Source organism: Prionailurus viverrinus, chromosome F2 (genome assembly GCF_022837055.1).
Source record: "Prionailurus viverrinus isolate Anna chromosome F2, UM_Priviv_1.0, whole genome shotgun sequence".
Lineage (NCBI taxonomy): Eukaryota > Metazoa > Chordata > Mammalia > Carnivora > Felidae > Prionailurus > Prionailurus viverrinus.
Genome location: NC_062578.1, coordinates 67,453,171 through 67,474,622, shown reverse-complemented (window position 1 = coordinate 67,474,622; position 21,452 = coordinate 67,453,171). Strand labels below are relative to the sequence as shown.

Below are 21,452 nucleotides of genomic sequence, written 5' to 3'. Positions count from 1 at the left end.
TTGCTGTTCCCTCTGCATCTAACGCTCTTTGCCCATACACCTGCATGGCCTACTCACCAGGACCTTCCAGGTCTTGACTTAAATACCACTTTCTCAGTGAGGCTTCCCTGGATGCCTAAAATGTTGACCCTGCCCTCTCCCCCAACACACATTCCCTTCCACATCTCACAGTGCATTACCTTTGCTTCTTAGCATTTATCACACTGTTGTTACCTTACAATTTACATAGTATCCTCTATTATCTTCCCCTCACTAGAATATATGTCCCATGAGGGCGGGAGTTTTCTGTTTTATTCACTGATGCATTTTTTTTAATGTTTATTTATTTTTGAGAGAGAGAGAGGGCGTGCGTGAGCATGAGTGGGGGGGCGGGCAGAGAGTGAGGGAGAGAGGGAATCCCAAGCAGGCTTCACGCTGTCCGCACAGAGCCCAATACAGGCTCCACCTCACGAACTGTGAGATCATGACCTGAGCCGAAAAAAAGAGCCGGACACTAAACTGACTGAGCCACTCAGGTACCCCTATTCTTAAGAACATGCCTGACACATAACGAACACTCAATAACATGTGTTTGCATGAATGAATGATTGAAATAGTCCTGCCCTCAAAACACTTACAGATTAGTGGACATAAGCCTGTAAACAATTGGCCTTACCATGGCCTGAATTTTAAAAAGAGGCAATGTGCTGTAGGATGGTAAAAAACATTTGATTTGACTGAGGTGAGGATGGGGAGAGTTTCCCGGAGGAGGCGTCTCTTGTTCTGAACTTTGGTGATGACCATTACCTTAAATGGAAGAGCGCAGTGCAGAAGCCGGTGTGGGCGAAGGGAAGACCTTTCTGGATGGGCTAACAGCAGGGCCACAAACAGAGGAACGCACCTGTGAGGTGAGGCCAGGGAACTCGGAGTGGCCTGGTGTCAAGAGGCCATAGATATGCAGAGTAATATGAGGAAGTGTGAGGCTGAAGACAAGTTTTGGGAGAGCTTGAATGCCAAGCTACAGAGATCTGACATTCTCCTATTCTCCTTCCTTTCCATGAGATATGAAGACTTATCACATACACACACACACACACACACAGAGAGAGAGAGAGAGAGTTTCATAGTCACAACATTTAGAAACGTTTGGATCTTCTGAGTGTTCACCATGGTGATAGGTATTCCAAATATTCCAAATCCCCAAGAGGGATATAATATGAAGCATTTCCCTAAGTGTGTCCTCACTGTGTGTAGAGGACTGTATTTGGTATTCCACAAAATAGACTTTAAGAAATGTTTCTGGAGGTAAGAAGCAGGGAGCCACTGACGATTTCTGAAGACAACAGTGAAATGGGTTAACTTGTCTTCTGGAAGGAATGTGGAGGATGAAATGAACAAGAAAGGGGTAAGAAGCTAGAAGACCAGGAAAGAGGCCAATGCAATGTTCCTGATGAGGAATATGGCAGCAGGGAAGATGGAAACCATTCGAGGACGGGCTTGGCCTGGCTAAGGGTGAACACACAAAGGGAAGAATGAAAGTGGAGTCTGAGTTTTCCAGGCAGAGAACAGTGGCGAACAGTGGGGTCAATGAGCCAGCACTGGACGGACGGACAGGGGGCTGCGGGCTTGGGTAGGGGAAGGAAATGGAAACACTTAATTCAGTCTGGACATGGAAGAGCCAGGTTACCAAATCCTTCTGAGACGGGAAGTGTTTCGGTAATGGAGGTGGAGAGGCTGAAGCAAACCACCCACAGATGAAAACTGAGAGCAGCTGGTGACAAATGAAGGCATTTTCCAGCTCTTCCTTCTCAGCACGTACCGGATCCACGTACTAAGACAGTCGTGCTGATCAAATTACTTTTTGAACAAGCAATGAAATGAGAAGTCCTAATGAAACCTTAATGAATTGTATCTCCCAGGCTGCTCACCTCTGACAATTAATGCAGCTGTCAGGAAGCAGCAGGATCTTCCCTGGCACCCTCAGCAGTGGAGGGAGGGAAGGGGAAGGGGGTAGACCCTCATCTTTGAGTGGGGACCCTCAACATGAAGAGAGGGAGGGAGAGAGGGGAAGGGGGCCCTCCTCTTTGAGGAGGGACCGCAAGCATGAAGGGAGGGAGGAAGGAAGGGGGAGGGGGGAGACCCCCATCTTTGAATGGGGACCCTCAGCATGAAGGGCGGTAGGAAGGGATGAAGGGAGAGGGGGGTCCTCATCTTTGAGGGGGGACCTTCATCATGAAGGGAAGGGGGGAGGAAGGTGGGGAGTGGGCCCTCAGTATAAAGGGAGGGAGGGGGGAATGGGGGTCCTCAGCACGGAGGAAGGGAGGGAGGAAGGGGGAAGGGGGGCCCTCAGCATGAAGGGAAGGGGGGAGGAAGGTGGGAAGTTGGGCCCTCAGCATGAAGGGAGGGAAGGAAGGAGGGGGAAGGGGGGCCCTCCTCTTTGAGGGGGGACCTTCAGCATGAAGGGAAGGGGGGAGGAAGGTGGGGAGTGGGCCCTCAGCATGAAGGGAGGGAGGGAGGAAGGGCGAGGGGGGCCCTCAGCATGGAGGGAGGGAGGGAGGGAGGACCATGAAGCCCAGGGTGCCAAGCCCTCAGGGGGCCTGTAGGGATCAGTCACCCAGCCCTTCACTGAGGGACTAGGGGACTCAGTCTCAGAGCTCGTCAGGCAGCTTCCTGTCGTGAAAAGAGCAGCTGACTGAATCCCAGTCCATTGACCCTGAGCCTCAGCCTCCTGACGTATAAAATGGGAGTCTTGCGCTAGACCTGGTTTTCCCAAGCCGGCCATTCCTCTACCGCTTTGATCGCCTGTACTTTTCATCCAGTGAACATTTTTGTTAGGCATATTTTGTTTTTAAAAAGGGAACTTTCTGATGCTAAGTAAAAAAGTACCACTTGCTGTAAGTGAAAAGCAACTTTAAAGATAAAACCAATGAGGGGCGCCTGGGTGGCGCAGTCGGTTAAGCGTCCGACTTCAGCCAGGTCACGATCTCGCGGTCCGGGAGTTCGAGCCCCGCATCGGGCTCTGGGCTGATGGCTCAGAGCCTGGAGCCTGTTTCCGATTCTGTGTCTCCCTCTCACTCTGCCCCTCCCCCGTTCATGCTCTGTCTCTCTCTGTCCCAAAAATAAATAATAAAACGTTGAAAAAAAAAAATAAATTAAAAAAAAAAAAAGATAAAAAACCAATGAAAACAAAACAGGTTATTGGACTATGTCCCGTGAAACATCTCTTACACTTTCCCTTCTCTATATTTGGACTGGTGTCCCAAGAAGCAGACTTTGGGAAATGTTCCTATTGGTAACGTCGATCTTTTTTAAAGGCTCTGAGCCTGAAGCCTGTGCTCTTTCTTAAAAAGGAAGGTTGCAAGTGAAGAGAGATCTTCTAGATGGACAGGCATCAAACTGGAATTTCTGCTGGAAGTAGATACAAGGATCAAAACTCCATTTGCCACGATATGGATGGACCTTGAGGGCATCAGGCTAAGTGAGATAAGTCAACAGAGAAAGACAAATGCCGTATGATTTCACTTTCATGTGGAATCTAACAAAGCTGAACTCCCAGAAACAGCATGTAGGCTGGTGGTTGTCACGGACAGGGGGTGGGAGACGGGGTGGGGGAAATTGGGAGCTGCTGGTTGGAGGGTACAGACTTCCAATTATAAGATGAATAAGTTCTGGGCATCCAGTGCACAGCATGGTGATTACAGTTAACTTGGATACTTGAAAGTTGCTAAGACACAGACGAAAAGGTAATTATGTGAGGTTCGATAGCTATGTGAGATGGATTTGGTAACTAACTTCCATCGTGGTCATCATTTCATAATATGTGCTATATGAAATAATCATGTTGTACACCTTACACGTATACAACGTTACATGTCAACTATATCTCAGTAAACCTGGGGGTGAGGGGGAGGGCAAAACTCCCTCCATACTGATTTGACAGTATTATCATGCTCTACCTGCTTTCAACCTAAAATCAGTCGTTGAAAGCCGACAATTGCCAGGACTTTCACTTGAGGAAAGATGGGACCAGCTGGTTTCGAAGGTCATTTTCAGTTCTAACAGCAAATGTTTCTGTGTAACATGCATCCATCTGGTGGGAGCTGGTTTTATTAGAATCTCTCTTGGTTTGTCATCCTGGAATCCTAGAACCTACGACTTGTAAGACAAACATGTTTCTAGTCCTCACTCCTACCTTCCGAGGCTGCAGCCATTGTAGGGCTGGAGCCAATGCCTGAATTCCTACTATTCTGTCCTCCTAGGGTTCACTTAGCTTCAGTTCCCCCGACAGAGAGCTCACTCTTTCTCTAAGGCAACCATTCTATCCTTAAAAAGTGCTTCTCTGGGGTACGTGAGGGGCTCAGTTGGTTGAGCATCTGACTCTTGATTTCTGCTCAGGTCAGGATCCCAGGGTCATGGGATTGAGCCCCACATTGGGCTCAGTGCTGAGCATGGAGCCTGCTTAGGATTCTCTCTCCTTCTCTCTCTCCCTCTCTCCCCCTCTCTTTCTCTCTCCCTAAAAAAAATGGAAAAAAAATAAAAAATTCTGCCTTGACTGAAGCAAAAACCAGATCACAAAGTGGGGTGATTCTTTGAGCTCACCCCTGTAGCCATACTCAAGCCCCAGCTGCAGGTGCGGGCACTTTGGATTTGAATGCAAGGGTGCCTAGCCTCTTGGCTGTCCCTGCTCCATCATGCTTTCCAGGCTCCCCAGCAATCAGGGGGATCAATCAGTATACCTAGATTCTAGGCCCTGACCTGCCGTGTTGAGCAAGTTGTTACCTCTCTACCCAGCTCAATTTCTTCCCCTGAAATAAGCAGGTGGGACTAGACATTTTGCTTTAATATTACATGACATATTACTACTACTAATAAAATACGTGGTTTTAGTTGAGTGTTTATTCCATGCCAGGCACTTTCAGGACACTGATCATCATCCTCATTTTGCAAGTGAAACAGAGAGATTCAGTAGCTTACCCAAGGTCACATACTACCTAAGTGGTGGAAATGAGATCCACACCCATGGGATCCGACTCTCTTACCCTTCCTTCTCCCTTATCTTTCTGTGTTAGGAGTGCTGGCCTTCCAGGTTCTCTACCAAGTGAACTTTTTAAAATGGGATTTCTGAAAAATAGGCTTACCTATAGAGGAACTGGTCTGACCCAAAGGCATAGTGCCACCTGCCTCGGTGAATGCAATGGTCTCTAAAACAGCCCCCCGGGCCCCATCACTTCTTCTCCAGGTCTTCTCCATGTCCCATTTGGTTTTCCACTGGACAGTCAGACCTGAGAGTCTCAGCTTCCCGCCCCAGTATCCTGCCTCTACTTTCTGGAAAAGGCTTCTGAGGCACATATTCATAAATTCCCCTATGCCTTAGTGGGACTGATTAAGAGCTCCCTGTCTTCAGGAAACTGTGATGCAGTGTAAGGAGCAAAAGGCTTGAAAGGTCTCAGTTCAGGCGCTGCTGGGTGGCTCAGTCAGTGAAGCATCTGACTCTTGATTTCAGCTCAGGTCATGATCTCAGGGTTGTGAGATTGAGCCCCATGTCAGACTCTGCACTGAGCGTGGAGCCTGCTTGGGATTCTCTCTCCCTCTCTCTCTGCCTGCCTCTCTCTCTCTCTCTCTCTCTCTCTCTCTCTCTCTCTTAAAAAAAAAAGGTCTCATTTCAGGTCTTAGCTCAATGATGAAGTAGGGCAAACAATTGCACTAATTCTCGGTTTACAATGTGGAAAATGGGAATCCTAACACCTATCTCAAAAGGCTTGAGGGAGGTCTATGTGATGAACGTTACATGAGGCACTGAACATCCCACGTGGTAAGTGTCCACGAGTTTGCTCCCTTCCTCCCTCATATCCTTCCTCGGTCTGTATGAACTCCAGGATTTGCATATAGGGCTGCTCAAGCATTTCTGGCCAGACCCAGAAGGAGTTTTCATCCTGGGACTCTGACCTGTACAGCACAAGGGCTCTAGAAATAGCCCGTGTCACCTGAATTCTTGAGTGGCGGCTCCCAGATCCTGAGAAGGAGACCCCTCTAGACACAGGACAGCAGAGAGTGGCCAAGCACAGCTTCATGGAAATGCTCTGGCCGGGAAGACGAGGTAGATGTCTGGGGCCAATGACCTCTGGCTCACTTACCTGCAGCAGTTCAAATACAGCAAGGAGGTCCCCTCCAGAGAGGCTCCCACAAAAGATAGGGTGATAGCACAGCCTGGGTGGCTCATAGTCCTCGTCAGCTAGCTTCACAACAGGAGCAGCCACTGTGGCCCCCAAATATTCTGGCTTCCCCTAAGGCAGAAAGAAAAGAAAGGAATTTGTCCCCGATGGTTAGCTACCTGGTTCTGACCTGCATCAGTGCACTTTAAAAAATAATCTTGACAAAGCCGTCAGCCTCAGTGTCTCCCTCTTGCTACTATCTCACTCTCTTCTTCTGCCAAATGCCTCTTACCCCTTACCAAGGCTTGGGGGTCAGGAAATTCCATGTGGGCTCCCAGGGAAAACTTCTGGGCCCAAGGCTGTTACGGATTCTCTCTTCTCAGCACATAGAGCTCAGTGGAAGAAAGTTAAAATGATCATCTAGGGTAGACTTGAAAGGGAAAAGAAGAAATAAGGTGGCAGCAAGCATTCCCAAAGCTCTCCAGGGCAGGACACCATCGTGGTCAGGAACGTGAGCTTTGAAGTCCAGGCACACCTGAGTCTGTGTTCCCAAATCTGCTACTTTCCAGCTCTATGACCTTGGGCCATTTAGTCAACTTTTTTGAGCCTCGTGCCTTAAAAGGAATTAAAAATACTACTTGTTAATGGGGCCATGAGGTTTGACTTAATGATGTAGGTGCTTTGCACAGTGACTGGTATACATCGAGCGCTCAATACATGGTAATATGATGACTATGGCCATGATGATGATGATGATGATAATGATGAAGGTCAGTATATTCAGGTGATAGAGCAGTTCTGCTCTATTTTTCTTGGTAATAAAAGAGGCCACTAAGATAGTTTTGTATGTATGTATATATACGGACCGCAAGTTTCTTTAAGAACTACGAGCACCAGGGGCGCCTGGGTGGCGCAGTCGGTTAAGCGTCCGACTTCAGCCAGGTCACGATCTCGCGGTCCGTGAGTTCGAGCCCCGTGTCAGGCTCTGGGCTGATGGCTCGGAGCCTGGAGCCTGTTTCCGATTCTGTATCTCCCTCTCTCTCTGCCCCTACCCCGTTCATGCTCTGTCTCTCTCTGTCCCAAAAATAAATAAACGTTGAAAAAAAAAATTAAAAAAAAAAAACACCTACGAGCACCAAAAAACCCACAAAAAACAAAACAAAACAAAAAAACACTATGAGATAGCACCATCTCCTGTCTCTTCCCATACCTGCTCCCAAGAACCTGGGGCTGGCTTCCCCCAGGAGCAGCATGGGGCTGGAGGTTGGGGCTGCTTCCCCATTTATCTCAGGAATGGCTGGAATGTAAACTCCCTGTGGCGGCATCGCCCCCGTTTTACATACTGCTGTGACCCCCAGCACAGGGCAGGCACTCGTTACCTATTTATTGAGTGAAAGCTGTCGGATTAATGACTTCCATAGTACAAGGCCAGCGCCCACATTCTCTTCTGGCTGAGGCTGGGTTTAGCAGCTGCCCTGCTCCACTGCCTTTGGACTCATAAACCAGCACCTGCATTCCCGGCTGTAGAGAGAGCCTTGGCTGAGGCGGAAGTGGTGTTTAGTTTAAACTAATGATTATTTGATGATTTTGTGATTATTTTTGACTTTAAAACAAACAAAGCTGCCTGCTGGTATCTACAGGTGGGGTCAGAACTGTCCCTCGTGGACAGTTCGTGGTGGAGGTATGGCATGACACAGGTCAAGACACAAGCGGTCTGCTGTCGAACTGTTTTGTCATGATCCTAGCTGGGAATAATTAAGTACAACTGCCCTGGAAACAAAGGAGCAAAGCTAAACCCAAGTAACTAATTTGCCAAATCTAAACGCATTGCTTAGAGAGGCAGCAGGCCCTAATGAGGGCACAAGCCACTGGAGAGTGAGAGAAAGCTCTAGATTGGAGCCACATTCTGGCAGGGTCAGAATGTAATCATCTGATCATCACCATAGGGCTGGGGGCTCGGCGTAGCTGCAGGTGTAAGCAGAACCTTCTGGGCACCTACATGTATCTCTCCAGGAAGAAGAGGCAAAGTTTTCATATATTTTTTCTCTCCTACTTTTCCTTTTCATTTCAATGTGAGAATGTAGGCTTGTGTTTCTACGAAGGGACTGGCTTGGGTGGGGCTCAGGAAGGTAATTGTAGAACGGGGCTCTGGAAGAGGTCTGAAAAGCAAAGGGAAATCCATGTAGCCACACGGGTTGGTTTAAGAGTTTGCAAAGATGCTTGATTATTGTTCCTGGTTTTCAAATAAAAAGTAGTTAGGAATGGAACCATGTCGTTAGCAACAAAATTTAAAAGGTATTTATCTTGTGACTATCTCCACAGAAAATTTATACTATATGCACAACAGTGGAACTCATACTCCCTAAATATATACAATTGACAGCTCCAATTTATAGCTGGAGGAACAGGGTACAGAGAGAGTGATTCTGGAAAAGCAGAATATGTGTGTCTGAAGGGATACAGCTACAGATACTCCCACATATGCAAGAAAGTTTGGACACAGGAGGCTAGGTTCAAGTTCTGACTCTACCTCCAGCTACCTGTGACCTTGAACAAGGCTTTTGACCTTCCTGGGTCTCTGTTTCCTTCTCCAGGAAGCAAGAGGGGGTTCGTGCTCTCCGAAGTCCCCGCTCACCTTCTATAATTCTCCCATCCTAATCTCTTCTGACCTTGAATCAAGGTCAGAGCTGCCAGCATGCTTGAGGACGTGAGGGGGCTTTAGGAAGGCTTCTTGGAACGACTGTTGTACTTAATATATTGTGCTTCTGCAACTTCCCAAGGAGGTAAAGACATCGAAGAAAATAAATAAGCCTTTGCCTTTAGACTTTTTAATTTAAAAAAGAAGAAAAAATGATAAAATAAAGAAGTTTTGTCATAGTAATTAAAAAAAAATCCTCCAGTAAGCTTTTGAATCTACTCAGTGGGGAACACAGACATCTTTGGAGAGGAAGAAGTCTGGTTAACATCGTAATGGAAATGGGATAGGGATGAATGTGTTGTTGCAGGGCTTGGAAGCAAAACCAAGAGAAAGATGACCCAGCTACAAAAGCTGACCTGGTGACAATACCCACCCAGGTCCCCCCAGCCAAGCAAGGTCAGTAAGCACCTCTGGTTTTCAAGATGCCTGGACGTTTTTACTCAGCGTTTCTATTGAGTAGCAATCGGACACCTGGGGGCTGGGTACACGTGCAGGTGACTCTATACGAGTATCTTATTCCTGAAGAAGCGTGTGTCCACTGAAGTTTTGTGACCCGGATCCTATTCTACTTGCAAACTAATGGGAAACCTGAGTGAAAAGCCCTTTAGCACAGCAAATGATCATCACCAACATTCCTGGTTCTATAAATCATCATTTTCCCAGAATGGCCTCCGGGCACCTCTAGAGTCCTGAGCAGTCGCAGGCTGGTTAGATAAAGTGCCCAGTCAGCACTGCCCGGGACACTCACCACCGCGTCGCTGTCATACAGCTCCACCACCACCAAAGGCGGGGACTCCGCCAGCTCCTTCTGGTCTCCGTGCAGCACCAAGTCATTGAACAGCAGCATCTGGTTCCAGGTTGGGGAGAGGGTTTGGGAAATGACCTGGAAGGTGGGGCCAAAAGAAAAGCAAAAGCTCATTCGATAGGGTTGTAGGGGGCGAGGTGCATCCCTTCAACAGTAACTTGTGGAGGGCAAAGAGAACCTCGTCATCCTCGCTCAGTCCTTTAGCATCCAAGTGATAACACAAACCAATGTACTACCACTGGGTACTAGATGCTAGGGGATGCAGATTCCCTGCCCCAGAGAGCTTACAGAAGTTCAGGAGTACAGCCCCTGCAATGATTAACACCTTATTTGCATACATAACTTCAACTCAATCCTCCCAGTAGCGCTGTGCTGGTGACACCAGCTCCCCTGTGTTGAGTACTGGGTACCAACTGTTGCACTTCACATGCACAGCCTCGTTCAAACTTCACAACTGTCCTGGGAGGTGGATACAGTTACCTACTCACATTTTACAGATCAGGAAACCAAGGCTCACTTGTCTGGAGCCAGGAAGTGGCACAACTGGGATTCGACCCGACTCATCTGGTACCAAAGCCCAGGCTGCTAGCCTCATCCACCCTCACCAAGTAGATGCTAATATTATCTCTGTTTTATGGGAGGGCAAATTGAGGATGAAGGAGATCTAGTGATGCTTCACTTACGAGCAAATAAAATTTTGTCCTCAAATACTCAAAGTGGGGGTTAACTCTAATATTCCTTGCCTGGAATTGTACTGTTTTGTGGACATTTGCATTGAACGAACCAGCGTCTTCAAAATAACCTTCACCATTTTGCATGACATCTTTTTTTCTAAGATGGCAAACTGTGACATTGGTAATTGGCTGTGTCCATCATACAGATGGAGATACCAAAGGACAGAGGACAACAGTCTGCATTATTGGTTGGGAACTGTGAGTGCCTCACCCAAAGGTGGTTCACAGCCCCCCATGCCAGGCCATTCAACTGCTACCCTCAGAGGGGTGTCATTGGTCTTGTATCCTCTACTCCAGTTACGTGGATACTTGTACACCTGCCAGTATCACAGAGCCGAAGACCAGGGCTGTCTGCAGTATGGGTGGATTCTGCATCTGGGCAGAAACTAGGCTGTTAGTGTGTGAGGCTAGTCTTGGAACATTTCCCCCTTTCCCAGGCTGTGCAGACAAACGGGTCATTTCACAGGTGAACACAGCACAATGGCTGCTGGGTCCTGGGGAATTTCCACACTCCCTCTGAACTACACCCTTACTTCTCACTGCGCATGCCAGGCGGGCCAGAGAGAGAGAGATCTAGCCCCAGCTAACTTCCTGGACTCCAAAGAATAAATCTGTCATCTCAGACTTTTACATCAGGAGTCATCTCTAGCCAAGACATTAAACCATTGGCACTGTGGTCAGGAGAGAATTGTTTATATGTCTTCTTTATGTGAGTCATAAAAATATGCATTCCACAATTTCCTTCCTCACTCGCTTTTTGCGTCTATGCCTCAGACACAGTGATGTTTTTGACATAACATCTCAGAGAAAACCTTAACTTTTTGGACAGGAGAAAAATGGCTTAGTCTAACCTATGAACAGGAGTTACATAGTTGCGATGCAAGGTTATCCTGTATGGCTCTCTGACATCACAAAGAAACCTGGGTTTTTATGTTGCTTTTAAAAATAGAAATGCAAACTTTTTCGCAGTACGCATACAACAATTGTAATACCAACACAATTTATGATCCTCACAGCATCTTTCCTGTAGAAATATTTTGACGGCTTCCTTGGCACTTGAGGCTATAAATACCACCTGATAAGATTACAGAGGCCAGAATTCATTCATTCAACATGTATCTATTAATACATTCAACATACAATGTGCTAGGCACAGTACTGGGCACCAATATGGCATCCTGCATATAACAGGTGCTCAAGAGATCTTCGCATGAATAAATGCATGGATATTGCCCTATCCTCAGAGTTGTTCCCATGAGTACAAGGACAATGTGGCCACCTTCCAAAGGTCCCCCAAAAGCTCACCCAAACAAAAGTACATTGTCCCACTTCTCTGCCAAGGTGCCCGTGACTAAGCTCCACCTCTTCAGATCTTCCTTAAGGAGCTCTGCATTGTGGCCGTATTTGATGACGTTTGGGAGACTTTGGTAGCAATTAGCTAACACTCTGAAGAAGGAGTGAGAAACTACAGATGTAGCATGGCTCTAGAATCAGATACCTTTGGAATGGAACCCTAGTTTCATCACCTGCCTCTGTCCAACTGGGCAGGCGATTTCACCCCCGTGAACCATAGTTTCCCTCATGTAAATGGTTAGCGCCTACCTTGTAGAGTTGTTATGACCACTGTCTGAGGTAAAGTGTATTAAATGCCTGGCACACAGTAGGTGCTCACTAAGTGCTTGTTCCCCACCCGACTTGACCCCACCACAGTATTTATGAATGAGTAAGCAGTTACTGTACACCTGCCACATGCCGGTCTTGGTGCACTGGGTACTCATGTCTAACAAGAGACTGTCTGTGTCCTCAGGACTCTGATCACTTGAAATCTCAGGCTCCACACTCCCCACCCTCTGTCATGTCCTCTCCTGTCCTCTGAGGCTCCTCTCAAGCCACTTAGTCCCTCTCCCCTTCTGGCTCCAAAGCCTTTCTCTTTGGGGAGCTGTCTCCCTTTCCCTTTATACTTCGGTCACCATGAGATTTCTAAATCCCACATCCTCAGTGACCTCTGGAATAACTGGGTGTCCCTTCTGAAATATTTCGGATCGTTACGTCATTTTAGAGAGGACTGGTTGTGGGACCAGTCCTGCCGAGACTGCTCCCCCTGAGCTCTGTGTGGTCAGTTCAGGCACGGGCTACCGGGTGAACGGTGGAGCTCAGCTAGGACCACAGGGTCAGCTTTCTCCATCATGAAGGGTGCGAGAGCGGGGCATGTCACACACAGGCTCCGAGGCAGCATGGCACTGAAACAGCAGAGGGAATCCAGAGCCCTTACTTACCCAAATGGAAAGCAAAGTGGCTTTGGAACTGGACCAACGTGGGTTTCTATCTTGGCTTTACCACCTTCCACCTATATAGTCCCTAAGCCTTCCCTTCTCACCTGCAGAATGGGGACACTAATAACACCCACCTTTAGGCTGCCATGAGATGTAGCAAACTATGCATATAAGATGCTTGGCATTATGCCTGGCATGTAGGGAGCTCTTGATAAATGGCAGCTATTATTACTGACAAAAATTAGGTACTTGGTTCAAAAGTATAGAGGCAAAGTCCAGGCCTCAACAGAAGCTGTTTTCCCTTTCACACGATCATTTGATAAATGCCATTTGTTCCTTTGAGATATAAGTCTGAATCAAATAAAGCTACTGTATAGAGAGGCAAAATAGGAAATTAATCACATAGCAGCCCAGTGAGCTCACTCAAACCCCCTCCCCGTCCAGGGCCCCGAGATCACCAGGGCCTGGAACCCCACAGTTTTGTGGCAGATGGAGGAAGGCCCCAGGGGTCCACCCTTTGAGAATCCTCCTTGCTTCTGGTGGGAAGCCTCAGTGACAATAACAAGGAGTCACATAAAGATTACAAGCAAGGCATTGTCCTAGGTGGTTTACTCTCTGGGAAATAGATACAATGTCATCATCGTGAGAGCTTTGCTTAAGGTCACACAACAAGCAAATGAAAGAGCTTAGACCTGAACCCAAACAATGTGGCTCGAGAGTCTATACTGTCATCACTGAGCTATGCACTACCCCTCAAAACACAGAGAAGAAAAAGCAGTCTGGAGCCCTCATGCTTCATGTGTTCTCATGCCCCTTCACTAAGTGAGGATGGGGTCACCTTCCTTCTGGGGTCTCTCTCGATTCCCACCCCCACAGAACTAATCGCTCTCCCGTGGCTCTTGGAAGTCTTTCTATAGCCCCACGTTATGGCATATTTCATGGTGCAGCCCCCGAGCCCAGCAAGGACCTGTCACAGAGCAAAAAATCCACAGCTGATGGAGAAATGGACAAGATGCTCTCAGTCTGCAGGTCACAAATCAAATGCAATCTCCCAGGTTACAGGCCTCACTTTGGAGAGAAATGTCAGCCCGTGTAACATTAGCCAATATAACGGCCTCCATTCATCAATCACTTTATACACTTAACTTTGGGCTTCTTGACAACAGTCATATTTTAAGACGACAGATGGAGGTTTAGTGAGTAAATGTGGCCAGAGAGTAGATGACCTAGAACATAACCTCAGGTCTCTTTGGGCCCTTGGTGTTTGTCTTAACTCCCAGAGATGAGCAAATCCTTTGTGAACTCTCCTCTCTCAGAACACGGAATCCTCAAAGAACAGAGTCAGTCCTTGGAGAATACGATCTAATGGGAAAAGCGTCCAATTGGATGTCCACTGATTAGGAACACTTTCACTTTTCAGCACTCAGTGAATAGGAAAGGGAGGGAGCCCAGAGCAAAGCAGTGTAGACCCACTTCCTTTAATTCTCACACCATCCATTAGGAAGGAGTGTTTTCCAGAGGGAGACACCACATTGCACAATTTGAAAGTGTCCCAAATCCCCCAGCTGGTGAGTAGAAAGAAAACAGTGCAAAGTCTAGGGATTCCTGACTACAAAACTGGAAAACGCTCCTCCCCGCCAAGAACCCTCAATAAACGTTGGTTCATAAGCCTCATGCAGCCATGTCTGTGTGCTGTTTTCTCACGTGTTTGTTCCCCCACTGAACTTGGCCTTGTGCCCAGCACTTGGGCAGGTGGGCTAGATGTGCCCTTCTCCTCCTCATCCCTCTTCCCCAGCCCCCTTCCTTCACTACGGGTGCATGCTATCTCGGCTGCAGGACAATGGGTCACACTGGAACAAGAGACCTTCTGCACGGCAATCCTTCCTTGCACGTGTGCTTTGGCGTCTGAAATCAACATACCCAGAGACACAGGTATTTGCAACATGCCCCTGCTGTTTTCTTTGCTGGGCTCTGCTGCAGATCAGCTGTGGGCCATGAGAAGGCAGGCGGGCTTCCCTGGTTACCTTTGTGGTCTGGCAGTGGGAAAGGAATGTGACCTTGGCAAAGGGGTCCGAGAGTCCACTGCTGTCCGCTGCGATGAGGCCCCGGGCTTGATACATGTGCGCTCTCAGCTGAAAGACATGCCGGGCTGTGGACAAATGGAAACGGGCAGGCATCAGTGGGCGCTCCCCAACAGCGAGTACGAACAGGTGTCTGTGCGCCGTGTGTGTCTGTGAGTGTGTCCAGAGGCCAAGACTGGGAGCACCACCCGCCTCTAGACTGAAACAGAAGCAGTGAAGAAAGGGGAAGAGGGGTATCTACGGGGAACTTTGGAGCCAGGCATTCTCCTTGGCCCCCTCACCACATCATGGGTTTTGATCTTCATAAGAGCCCTGTGATTACATAGATAATCATCATAATCATCCCCGTACATGTATAAGGGAAATGGCTCACAAAATACGCTACACACGTTTTCCAGGTTTGCAGAGCTATCAAATGCCAGAGCCTGGATTTCATTTCTGTCAGATTCCAAATTCACCTTCTCTTTCTAAAAGACCACATTTTTTTCTTATGTTTATTATTTATTTTTGAGAGAGAGACAGAGTGCAAGCAGGGAAGGGGCGGAAAGACATGCACACACACACACACACACACAGAATCCAAAGCAGGTTCCAGGCTCTGAGCTGTCAGCACAGAGCCCAACGCAGGGCTCGAACTCACGGATGGTGAGTTCATGACTTGAGCCAAAGTTGGACGCTTAACCAACTGAGCCACCCGGGCGCCCCTCTAAAAGACCACGTTTTGTGTTTTAGTAATTCTCCTGCTTCCACTGGCCCGCATGTGCACGTGTGTGTAAGAAAGGGGCTGCTCCACTAATAGCTTGTGCTTCCATAAACTCTTGAGTCAACCACTCATCCATTCTTCCATTCAGCCAGCCAATGTCATCTTGAGCGCCTACTGTGTACCAGGTACAGTCTGGTCTAAGGATTGTGAAGTGGCTAAGACAGCCCTTGCCCTCTGCCCTCGGGGAGCTCCAGGAAGAGGGCAGAATATAAGACTGGCATCTACATCCCAGTGACAGGAGGCCAGGAACTAGCGTCCTGTGAGAGATACAGGCAGAGGGCACAGAGGTTAATTAAAGGCAGGAGTGAGCGCATCTGATAACAGGATGGGTGCAGAGAGGGGGCTGCAGGTGAGGACAGATGAGGGTTCAGTGGGGGCGTCCCAAGTAAGAGTTGACTTGTCATATTCCTGGGTTCATGGGGCTTTGTAAAGCCCCTCTTGTTTTTTATATTCACTTGCTCCTTTTTACCCCCTTACCCACTCCTGTTCCCTGTCTCCCCCAAAGGCAATGCTATACTGTGTTCAGGATATCAGTGTTTTGCATTGATGTGGGGACTGGGATGCAGGAACTCTTCCATACCAGTTTGACTAGCATTACTTTGTTAAATTAAGGGTGCAGATGCCCCCTCTTCTTTCCTCCCATGCCACTCCTAGGCTTATGTCACACAGGTCTGTACATGGACTCACACGAAGTTACTAACCCTCTCTGTGCCTTTGTTTCCCACCTATAAAATGGGGGTAATATTAGTTCTTCAGAGGGTTAATGTAGGACATCAAAGGACTAGGTGCCTGACACATGGGAAGAACTTTAAAACTGCATAAAGATGCTGGTGTGGCTGTTACTATTGTTCATTGTAATGTGACCTGTGATGGTGGCAGCTGGGGCCACCTGGGTGTCCCTCAGAGCCCCCAGCTGCAGCCACGTAGGCAGTATGCTGCACAACGCTAGGGGGAACCATTTATTTGGTCAAGGTTTTTGTTTTTCGGAAACCTCTTATCAGCTCTGTCCCTTAGACTGATAAAGTCAGTTTCCTCTTCGCTCTCACAATTTGGTGATCCACCTTTTGTGTGGTAGTTCATTTTCTACTTGCGGTTGGTAGAGATGTGTCTGATTGCCCCCACTCGAGGGCCAGATGACCCCTCTCTCATCTCTACATCCCCCACTAATTTTCCCACCATGCCTGCCATATGTAGGTACAAGCTAATTATTGGCTGGATGGATATTTTCTGAAGCACCAAGTGAGTGAAGAAACAAAATTCTCCAGTGGGTTTGGAAGGCAGCCAAAGCCATCAATGTCAGTGCACAGCGGAGAAAGTTTATTAGGTCACTCCATGAAAATAACACACTGCAGAGGATCAGAAAGCTCTTGAAAAAGTCTTTCTTCTCCTTTGAATTGTTAGCAGCTGGGACAGCAATATGTCTGGGTACCTTCGATCTCCAGAGATAGAATCGATAGAAATAAGAAGGTAATTTGATATAAATGTCTTTCACCCAAAGATAAAACCTCTTTTTTTTTTATTTTTTAAAGGTTTATTTATTTTTGAGAGAGAGAGAGAGAGAGAGAGAGAGGTGGGGAGGGGCAGAGAGGAAGACACAGAATCCAAAGCAGGCTCCAGGCTCTGAGCTGTCAGCACAGAGCCCAACATGGGGCTTGAGCTCGTGAACTGCGAGATCATGATCTGAGCTGAAGTCAGATGCTTAACCAGCTAAGCCACCCAGATGCCCCAAGATGAGACCTCTTTAAAGACAGGATGGAAAACAATGGAAATAAAGCAGAGTTTGGAGAAGTTGACTTCGTCATTTACTAGCTGTGTGATCTTGGACAATTCCAAGCATTTCTGATACATCCTTTCTCCCTCTGTAAAATGAAGAAACTGCCCAGGGTTTATGTGACAAGTAAATTCAATATAATTCATAAAGTAGATGGAACAATGCTTGGTACATTGTATGGGCCATGCATTTTCCAAATAGGGCTGAGCTTTCCTTATTCTTATACATTGACACCGGGCACAGAAATCATGAGCTGAACCTCTGGATAAATATCTCCAGAGCCTTCTAACTACGGAACCACTTGGATTCCATTGGCAGTTAAGGTCAACCGACATCAAACGAGTGAGTCTTGGGTAACAAAGAAAGCCTGGATTTGTGGACAATTCTCCGGTGCTTCCAACAATGGCTCAGTTCAAAACTTAACTTCAATTGAAGTTAAGGCAAAACTGTCATCTATTCTGTCTGAATTCAGCAGCAAAGATCCTGTAAATTGAAGCAATTTGGAAAGAGAAAGCAAATTGCTACTGTAAGACATTAATACTTATAACAAAATCCAAAATGATATGAAAATGTAAACATAATGACATTCATAGAAACTATCTGCATAGAAAAAAGGATTATATAAAGCACGCTGAATTTCTCAAAGTGACCACATCAGGAACCAAGCTGAAGAAACACACCCCAGTGATACCAGTTCCCATTGGGTCATTACTGGCAAATGCAAATGCCCGCTGTTTACAGGTCAAAACCCTAGTGCCATGTAAAAGGAATTGTACAGGTCATATCAGCATAAGAACTTACTGATGTGTTTTAAAAGGCATCTTCTGCTTCAAATGCAAACTCAGTCCACATGATCTGCCTACCAAGAAGCTCAAATTGCAATGCCCTCCATTAGCAGAAAACTCTAACTTTTACTCCAGATGTATTTAACGATTTCACTTTATTCTTTTGAGATGGGACAATTGGAAGGTAAGGAAGAAAATTTAGAAACTATATTTTAAGAGGGAAATGAGTTGATCCTAAAATAATGTGCAAACAGCCCATGCATGCCGTCTTTCTCATTGTTTTCTCAGAAGCCCACTGGAGACACCTACTGACCCTCTTTGTCAGGTGGGCATCATACCTGGGTAGAGCAGGCTGGCCGGGGGTTGATGGGTGCCAGCCACTTTGGAGGACATCTCTGCTTCATAGCCTGCTGGCAAGTTGTCCAAAATGGCACTGGAATGTCTGGTAGAGCCCAGCCACAGGTACAGGTCGACCTTCGCTTGCACTGACCAACCAGCCGGCCGTTTTCCAGGAAGCTGGGGAAAGGTTATGAGGAAGACCGCTTTGTTAGGAGGAGGCTCACTCTTTGAGAAAAGAGGTCCTGTGGATCTGGGGACACACCCAGGGCAAGTATTCAGAGAGCAGTTCTCAGGACATAATCTTTTTTTTTTTTCTTTCACTGTTTATTTATTTGTGAAAAAAGAGAGGGCACAGCTGGGGAGGGCAGAGAGAAGGGGACAGAGGATCCCAAGCAGACTCTACAATGACAGCAGACAGTTGGATGCGGGGCTCGAACTCACAAATTGCGAGATCATGACCTGAGTTGAAGTCAGACGCTTAACCGACTGAGCCACCCAGGCACCCCGTAATCTCGTATCAAAATGAGACTGATGACCCCAGTTGCCACCATGCACAGTCTCAGAGGAGGATCCAGGTCTAGTGGGCCTGAAGCTAAAACAGGCAATTCTGAGCCTTGGATCATTTAAATCTACCAGGAAGGTATGATTATTGCCCCTGTTTGTATATATGAGGAAACTCGGGCTCAGAGAGGTTAAAGAAGTTCCCTTAGAACACTCAGCTTTCAAGTGACAGAACCAGGACCAAAACCCAGAGGAGATAATTCCATATCTAGATGCCAGACTCTACCCCCAAAGCTTGCCTCTTCCCACACTGAGCTGAAATATCCTTTCCCCCCCCAAAAAAAAGAAAGAAAGAAATATCCCTTCCCAGAACTTCCAAGCACCTCGAATCCCAACCACAGCATCTACGTCTTTGCTTCGTTCGGAGGGACTCATGTGCTTCTTCCATAGGCCAGGCCCCCATGTGCTTGAAGGGACCTACCCGCCCTACCATATCCTTCTTCCTGGCTAACCATCTCTAGTCCCTTCATCCCCTCCCTCATGCACCGTGGTTTCAAATTCCTTTTCCACCCTGCATGCTCCCCTTTGACTGTACTCGGATCTGGATTTATGTTTATGTTTGTTTGCATCTGTGTGTTCACGTGTGTATTCGTGTAGGCGGTTTGAGTCTGTGCACATACAGATGAATGTGTGTGGGTGAATGTGTTCTCAACATGTGGAGGATACAACTCAGTGTAGCGTGGCTTCTTTATTCCTCAGTCACCAGGATTAGGGGGTTCCTTCCCCACTGAAGGGTTCCCAACCCCAGACTTGGCTGTGTTCAGAACTGCTGCCTAGATCTTCATTCTTAGAGTAGCTACCTCTCCAGATTTTGTTGACTCTTCCAAGTGTCACTTAGCGTTTCTTAGGATTTCCTATCGATATTGTCCACTTTCTTCGGCACCACTTTTTTTCCAGAAGGAATCACAAAATCCTACATGAGAGGTCACAGTGTGTTCTGACAATTTCCAAGGCACCCGTGGAGAGCATCTGAATCCAAAATTGAGCATGGCTGTTTACTTTTCTCTTCGCTCTGCAGGTCCCTTAAATGGATTTTCAGCAACTCAATTCAGCAACTACCTGAAGGGCCATTAGGCCTCACTAAAACAGTGGGGTCAGGAAGGCATCAGAATGATCAAGACACCCTCCCCCCACCCGGGGCCTCCCTTCATTGGCTCACAAGGAAACCGACTTGCATTCCTTTATTCAAATGCAAGGTCAAGGGTAAGAGAGAAACGAAGGGAACAGAAAAGTAGGAGCAGGTGTTTCTACTTTTCTTTAGGAGTCAAACATTTTACTGGGCTTTAGTGGGTACTTCAGGAGCTGGACCAGTAGAGAAAGCATCCCAGGAAGAGGGAAGGCATGAACAAAGACACAGGGGTGGGAACTAACAGTGGTGATACAGGCTAATGTTTAGTGAGTGCTCACTCCGTGCCAGGAAGGGATTTGCTAAAAGTTTTTAGAAAAGAAAGAGCTGGGGCAAAGAATGACACAGACGAGGATGAGGAATCCTGCTCATTATGTGGATGAGTTCAGATTTTATTCTTTAGGGAGTGGGATGCCATTATTTACTCAGCTTAAAAAAAAAAAAAAGGTCATTTTGTTGTTGGTAAAGATAACCGCTCTGCAACTCATAATTTTAAAAATTATAAGAAATAGTCCTCAACTCATCACTTCTGTAATAACCATAACAATAATAATAGCTAAAATGCATTGAGCATTTGTTCAATAAAACAAATATTTATGAGAGCCTACGGTTATTCTATTGTAATAAAAAGTAATCCCTTTGCCATTTGTAGATATCACTAGGATATCGATTCACAAAGGCAGGGATTTTTATCTGTCAGTTCGCAGTGACGTCCCCAAAAGACTGCTTGGCATTCATGAAGTACTCAATAAATATTTGTCAGCTCATTTATTTATTTTCCTAATAACAATCCTGCTTCACGCATGTTGAGCGCTTACACAGTCCTAGGTCTCTCTCATGTTTCTCCCTGCACGCACCGTGTCTTAGTACTTACATACTGTTAACAAGCCACAGGTTATCATTCATCTTCATGGTGAATGAAGAGTAAATATCTTTATTATGTGTACTTTGAAGACGTAGAAATGGAGGTTCAGAGAGGTTAAGATGAGTGTCTACCATCACAGAGCGAGGCAAGAATGACCCAAGACTCAACCCTGCTCTACCCGGCTCCAGAGCCCATACTCTTAGCCAGAGCTCCTCACACACTGATCTATCTGCGTGAACTGCCTGGGCATCTGGCTAAAATGTAAATTCCGATTCAGTAGGTCTTGTGATTCTGCATTTCTCCCTGATGGTGCTGATCCTGCTGGTCAATGACCACAGTGGTAATACTTGAACAAGACCTAACTTCCTATCTGCGTGGCCCCAAGCAGGTCTGATATCCTTTGCTTTACTCTTAAAGTAAAACAACAGCAAAAGCATCGTTCATTCCTGCTGCTGTCAAAACAACACGGGTGTGTGAATTCGCGATTAGGACCAATAACTCAGCTGACATCTTGGGAAAT

General features: G+C 46.9%; 1 protein-coding gene across 1 annotated transcript in view; it reads right to left on the bottom strand.

The window, feature by feature from the left end:
* The window catches only part of FER1L6 (fer-1 like family member 6), a 122,418-nt gene that overhangs the window by 52,692 nt on the left and 48,274 nt on the right, over positions 1 to 21,452 (bottom strand). Inside the window, exons 18-21 of the mRNA XM_047841657.1 lie at positions 18,380 to 18,557; positions 14,666 to 14,790; positions 9,578 to 9,712; positions 6,114 to 6,263 (exon numbers count right to left, since the gene is read on the bottom strand). Of these exons, the coding sequence (XP_047697613.1) occupies positions 6,114 to 6,263; positions 9,578 to 9,712; positions 14,666 to 14,790; positions 18,380 to 18,557 (588 nt within the window). The remainder of the gene's footprint in view (positions 1 to 6,113; positions 6,264 to 9,577; positions 9,713 to 14,665; positions 14,791 to 18,379; positions 18,558 to 21,452) is intronic.